At 33.4% G+C, this 7,239-nt stretch overlaps 1 protein-coding gene across 1 annotated transcript; it reads right to left on the bottom strand.

The window, feature by feature from the left end:
• Positions 1 to 5,346: 5,346 nt before the first annotated feature.
• On the bottom strand, positions 5,347 to 6,800 carry LOC145602478 (reticulon-like protein B14). The gene is made up of 5 exons (XM_081658671.1): positions 6,573 to 6,800; positions 6,232 to 6,412; positions 5,983 to 6,112; positions 5,829 to 5,898; positions 5,347 to 5,735 (listed from the first exon to the last, which is right to left on the bottom strand). The coding sequence occupies exons 1-5, from the start codon at positions 6,676 to 6,678 to the stop codon at positions 5,566 to 5,568; spliced, it is 657 nt and encodes a 218-aa protein (XP_081514797.1). The 5' UTR covers positions 6,679 to 6,800; the 3' UTR covers positions 5,347 to 5,565.
• Positions 6,801 to 7,239: the final 439 nt, after the last annotated feature.

Genomic DNA, 7,239 nt, shown 5'->3' with positions numbered 1-7,239 from the left:
ATATTTTATTGATTCTCTATGCTATTTATTCTTTATGGTAAGTAATTTTTATAATTCATTTTTTTTATTTAATATAATTCTTTTAATAAAAAGATAACATGACACAATTCATATAAGGCCTTGGCCAACAGGCCCAACACTACTCAAAGTAAGAAACATATCCATGGCGTTTTTCTTTATAAGAAACCATCAACCGAAATAGACAAAATATGTGATAAACGTACTTCGTATGTTGTACGTCGAATTTGATTAAATAATTATTACTATAATAAATTAATAATAGTTTATAGTTACTGAAATTAAAAAATGCCACGAACGTGAGGCCAGAGCCACAACTTTTCTTTGTAGTTCGTGTAATTCGCATGCATATATAGACAAAATTAAACAAAAGTACTAAAAAGGGAATTTGTCGATCTCAACCAATACTTCAACTTGTATAAATTTAGTCCAAAATCGTTCATTTGTTGGCTCAATCATCTTTCTTGTAATCTTGTTACATGCAAATTAAACACTACAATACAATAAAAACGTACATAAAAAGGCTAAGCTACTACACGCACGCACCTGGTGAAATGAATGAGTGTGACCAAGGTAAATACATGGATTTAGGCGTGACGCCCGCCTCTCAAGACGAGGTTGAGATTGGAGTTAGTCGTCATGAACCTGAATCTGAACCGGCTTGGATACGACCTTCATTATCAACTAATAGTTTGTTGGGGTTACCAGAAATGGCATTGCAGCCTAGCATATCCTCGGAAGTTGAGTTGTTGGATGAGTTTGCTGAACGACTTCAACCTCTAAAAGATAAGAGAAAGAGTAGTGATGATGTTGAACAAGAAGATGCTCAGAGTGGAGTGGATATCTCACGTTTCTGTCAAGTAATCTATACAAGTTATACATACGTGATTGATTATTTATATTACTGTACATCGATCATGTCACATTTAGTTTATTTTCATGAATTAGTACATGTACTATAGAGTATAGTATAGACTTCCTCTGTCCCTCACTACTCACTCCAAGAGAAAAAGAGCATGTAAAAGGGAAATTCCTTGTTTCTCATGGTGAGAAACAAAATTTATTTCTCATGGGGGCATTTTTATGAATAAATTAACAACTTTTTCAATATTGTGGGCTCCAAAGTTGAATAAAGTTGAAAAAGTTGTTGATTTATTCACAAAAATGCCCCCATGAGAAACAAATTCGTTTCTCACCGTGAGAAAATGGAGCATCCTCTAAAACCAAGCTAAGCTAAGCTTGTTCTAGTGAACAAGATTGTATTTTCCGACCTTTAGGTTGGGGGTTCAATCCCCACTAAAGACATTTTGAGAGTGGGGATCTCTTACTTTTTGTTCTCTAGCTATCTCTCACACTCTTAAAGTGGTTGACCCGCCAATAGTGGACTAAAAAAACTGTGACGGTTAAGGTGTAGTCAGATCAAGCATGAATTGCTTGAACCTTAAAGATAGTAGTTGATTAAAGTTTTATGTAAAATAAAGTGCAATTAATAGTTTTTGTACTCAATATTTAATCAGGGTGCAGTCATGGAGCATAACTGCTCGAAAGGCCAAAGGACTGATCAGATAAAACGTACCAGAACAGCCGAAGTTCATAATATTTCTGAGAGGGTAAGGAACTTTGACTCTTACAAACTTTGACTTTTATACATGAATTCTATGTTAGTCCGTTGTACGTGATACATGACCAATTGACTAGGAGTCCCTGAGAGTGTCCAACTTTAAAATTTTAATAGTTGTTGTTTTTATTTATTTATTTTATTTTATTTTTTGGTTTAAAAAAGTTAAAATTTTATGGAGTATTAAACTTCTGTTTTAAATAATTAAAACAATTTTATGCAAAGTTGGTTGAATTATAATTATAAAACTTAAAAATCAAAAACAAAAAACAATAAAAAAAGTGTTTTCATTTGTCTTTTGTTTGTTTTCAAAACTATCATGATTTTAATAAGTTTGACTAATTTTTGATTTATTATATATTTATATGATATATCATATATATGATTTTGAAAAAAAAAAAAAAAAAAAAACCATAATGATACCAAACAAAAGTGTTTTGAACTAGTTTACTTATACATGACCCGGCTCTTTAATCTTTTTTTTTTTTTTTATCCGTATTAGAAGTGTTTCGATTAATCTTTTTTGTTATTCCTATTAGAAGTGTTTCGATCACATGCATGAAATCTAGCACTGTCAAAACGGTTTGACAATTCGGTTTCGGTTCGGTTTGAAATCGGTTCGGTATTCAATCGGGTCGGTTTGGAATCGGTTTAATTGTCTCACGGGTTGGTTTTGGTTCGGTTTAAATAGTTATCGGTTCGATTCGGTTTCGGTTTATTCTTAAGCGGTTTTAATTCGGTTCGGGTTGTAAACAGTCCGGATAGTAAACGGTTCGGTGCAGACGGGTTGCGGTTTGTTAACGGTGCGGTGCAAACGGTTTTTATCCCGGTTCAAACAGTTTCGGGTTAAAAACAGTTCGGTTCTTTTTTGGTTCAGTTTATAACTGGTTCGGTTCTTTTTCGGTTCAGTTTTTAACTGGTTCGGTTCTTTTTCGGTTCAGTTTATAACTGGTTCGGTTTTTCGATGGTTTAACCACTTTAACGTTATTTATATCGGTTCCATTTCAAGTTTACTAAATTACGGTTCGGGTCGGTTTTCGGTTTCAAAAAATAAAATGTTTATCAAGTTGTTTGGATTCGGGCAGTTAAATGGTTTTGGTTTGAAATTTGATAGTACTTGCTAACCTTTTGCGTTCACAAGTTTTATATAAAGTCGTGAATCATTTCATATTTACTATTTAGGCATCATATTATAAACAAATTCTCATTGATTTTATAAATACATATTATGTTCTGTTTCAAGTTTAGTCATACTGATCTTACTAGTTTATTACGAAGTAGATTATAAGAGTTAGTGTATTAATGTATTACTGTGTTTACAATTAGGTTATTATATGCTTCTTATTTAATCATTTATATACATGACTAGAGGCAGTAGTGTTGCTAATAGTTTGAGGCAGGGCCTGAGCCTGCTTGTTTTGCTCTTGTTTGTGAACACTGATTATCCTTAATGAATGATTTGCCTTGCTATTTTAAAAAAAATATTCTAAGATTTCTAATATTTAATCCATTTAATTATATTCCCGTAAAAAAAAAATCCATTTAATTATATAAAAAAGTTCGTAAACGGTTCGATTTAGAAGCGGTTTGAATCATAAACAGTTCGGTTTATAACTAGTTCGATTTACAAACAGTTCGGTTTTTAAATGGTTCGGTGCAAACGGGTAGCAGTTTGCTAACGGTTCGGTGTAAGCGGTTTTTTTGCCAGTTTAAACGGTTTCGGGTTGGAACCGGTTTCGGGTTAGATACGGTTCGGTTCTTTTTCGGTTCGGTTTTCTTTCAGTTCGGTTTATATTTGGTTCGGTTTGTTAACGAGTTCGGTTCTTATACGGTTTAACATTATTCGGGTCGATTCGGTTTCGGGTTTACTAAAATACGGTTCGGGTCGGTTTTCGGTTTCAAAAAAATCGGTTTTTAATCGGTTCGGTTCTCATTTGGGTCGGTCGGTTTCGGGCAGTTAAACGGTTTCGGTTTGAAATTTGACAGCACTAATGAAATCTTAATACATTTGTACCACGGTGCAATTTTAAATTATTTATTTGTTACGGTGGATAATTTTAGCAAACACATAGTTAAATACGGAGTATGTTTAAATTTAATTTTTTGCATTAAGTGCTGCGAAAACACAAACAATTTAAAAGGTGAAATTCATGTGTAAACTACCATGTCAATTTGGATTTACGAAGTATTTATTTCACTAATTGATTTTCCATTTATAAAGTATTATATTAAATTTTTGAATAATATTTTTTTTTTTTTTAAAATATTATTCAAATTTTTTTTTTTTTTTGTGTTCAAAAAAAAGATTTTTGAATAATATTTAAAAAAAAAAAAAAATGAGATCAAAGTCATTGTGTATACAAAGTACTGGTATAAGATAAGAATAGTCATGTACTACTATAACTGTTCTAATTTACTTCTGTTGTGATCAGAGACGAAGAAATAAGATCAAGGGAAAGATACAAGCACTACAAGAACTCATGCCTCATTGTAGAAAGGTCTCCTACTCAATCCTTTTCACACTTATGTAGTATGTATTCCTCATTTCCATATTTTAGACTAATTTAACCTTCAATTAATCGAGCGAGTCGAGCTCGAGTTAAGATATGCATCTCAGATTTTGATATCTTGCCTTTGTTACTATTTGCTTCACTAAAGTTGCTGCAATAATAATCACAGAAGGACCGAGCTTCTATCTTGGATGATGCTGCAAACTATGTGAAATCCTTAAAGCTTCAAGTTGAGGCAAGTCTCACATCTCTTGCTAACTGTTTTACTTAAGACTTTCTCGAATAGGCTCTCACGTATGTACATCCCCTATATAACAGAACTCGTAATGGTTTATGATTGAATTTCTACAACTCTGTATGTTATTGTAAAAATGGAACAACTGTTATATACACGTAAAATCATGTTATACCATTGAATTTCTACAGCCCTTTGTTTTAATCAGATGATGACGAAGGCCCGAGAAGGCGAATTCCTAGCACAATACATGCCTTGTGTTGCAACTCCTAGTATGCAATTTTCAAGCGTGCCGCAGTCTGTTCCTATTAGACCAGGAGTAGGAGCTGGTGTTGGAATGGCGTTCAGACCGAGTGTATGGGCTAGCTGTTCAACTCCATGTGCACAATGGATGCCTTTTCCTCCTGCTGCAGGTGTACACCCATTTGCACCCTCGACGCTTGCAAGTTTTCCTTTCCCTACCATGTGTCCGACAGCGGTTCTGCCTACAGACGGAAACTCAAACTCTGCTGGTGAAACAGAGCAGCCTGAGACAGGTTATTATCTCACTGAACTATTTTGATGTTTAGTCGTCAACTTTATTTTTCCGGACATTCAAAAATAGTAATTGCGAGTGTAAATTTCTGACAGAGGGAGTATGTTATGAATTGTTCTAACGTTATTACAATTTTATCTTATATTTTCAGCGAAGTCATCTGGTAGGAGAACAACCAAAACAACACAATAGCTAATCCTGTCTTACTGTTGGGTTTTCGCTGAAGATTTCAGGCTGCTGCATATGCCAAGTTAATGGTTTTGAAAGACGAAGTTTTCTTATGTTTTTCTTCCAAATAAAGGTTCAATATATTAGGGGTTTTTTTCTTAAATGTCTGCCTTTTCGTTGAAAATTTATAAAACATGCATATAAATGAGTTTATATTGAGATCATTAGCAGATATTAATATCAAATCTATAAAAGAAAACGAGAAATTAACAGAGGTGCAATATGATTTTATTCAATGATAAACGATATAACGAATCACTAAAAACAACAGACAGACATAGTATTATTCTTCCTTGCAAAGCATAAACAAATTTAATCTATGATTTAGAGCTATTTTTTTCATCACATAGATTTGAGAAAAGATCCTTTAATTTTGAAGTACAATGAAGTATTAATATTTTCCCAAACTTTTCTTATAAGATTACTTGTATTTTCTTTCCTTGACTGGTCCTCTTGGAATTTTGCTGAGAACTTTGGAGTCTATCTTCCTGTACAATCTCTTCATATCTCCTTTCCCTTGGGTGGCAAGGTAGGTAACCTCCCTCTCGTATCGTTCATAGAGAACTGGAATCGTGATCAACCCGAGAAACACTGCAATAACAAGCACAACATCATGATCAGATAAAAATGTCACAAAATCTGTGCAGTCTAAAATTTCTTACTAAAATGAATTTTCATACTTACCAACATATAGTACATTCAGAGCACTAGAGTAGCTTCCGAAGATGGATAATAACCATATTGCTGCGAGGGCCTGAAAATAATAGAGGAAAGAGCATAGTAAAAGGTCCGGTGACAACTCCTTGAGAAGCTGTGAAGGTTTAACAGTATTGCATACCACAAAGAAGCGTGCGAAATCTTCTCCACATGATATCCTATAGAACTTTATCAAAAACTTGTTTATTCTCGATAATACATGTCTGGCTGTTGTTTCTGATATCTGAATGTCATACATCGTTGGAGGCCTCCTGTCAGGTTTATTGCAGGGCATTCAAACATTTATTGATTCGATTTTGACCAGCATAATCAGATATATCATAGATGTGACTTATTAATGTATAGGTTCTTTTAATGCATAAAGATGTACCATCTAAAGAAACTTGCTCCTTGAATCCAGATGAAAAGGACGAGCATGAAGGTCATGAGGATGTAACATGCAACCGTGATGAAGTGGAGTTCAACCACCTCGAATAGAAACCATATTATCGAGAACCCAGCTAAGATTGATGCTGATAAGGTCTTGTTCCTCCACAACAATATATCAGCAACTGTGACAATTAACAAAATATATTTAACCTGCAATTTATATGTCCCAAGATAACAATTTGCTTGCAGTGTAGAGACATAATTTTTTTGATTTTCGTCCTAACATAGTAGATGTGACTATTATTTCCGGACACAGGAATAACAATTAATATGTAGGGTTACCTCTACGACCACCTAAAATGGAATGCAATGACCGGTTTCTGCCAAACATCCTTGACATATTAGACGGGCCAGGAGCTTGATCATCGGAGTCTGAGTAGATAGGCATGGCTAGCAAAATCAAAACACGAAATGAATTGGTTATAGAAGGAAAGGTATATGGTTAGTTGATTGTGAGATAAAGTTATAGAGCAATACTGTACGAGTATATATATGAAGTTATTATAAGTGTTCCAAACTTGGTTTAAAAGGAACGTATTACAAAACTGAACTAAGGAAGGAATGGCTTTGGCATGGGTTGTAAGGTTGCTTACTTGCTTCACATGCCTTGTGTTGTTATTACCACGCACCATTTCTCTCTTTTTTTTTTTCTTTTTTTTTTTAATTTTTTAATTTTTTAATTTTTTAATTTTTTAATTTTTAATTTTTAATTTTTAAATTTAAGAAAATAATTTTAAAATATTGGAAAAACCATTTATGAGCAAAATCTTTAATTAATGTACTAAATTGATAATACAAAGCAAGAGTAGTACTTATCCTCTTAATCAAGCTATACCAAACTACCGGAATCAATCAACACTTAATCTTTTCTAATCTTAAAGGGCTAGATAAGCCTGAAAATGAATGGTGCATAAGACAAATGAGATAAAGAAGAGTGGCTGAGTGGGAT

The sequence above is a fragment of the Chenopodium album genome, chromosome 21 (genome assembly GCF_948465745.1).
Source record: "Chenopodium album chromosome 21, dcCheAlbu1.1, whole genome shotgun sequence".
NCBI lineage: Eukaryota > Viridiplantae > Streptophyta > Magnoliopsida > Caryophyllales > Amaranthaceae > Chenopodium > Chenopodium album.
Note: the sequence above shows the minus strand (reverse complement) of the source record. Positions and strands in the feature narration are given on the sequence as shown.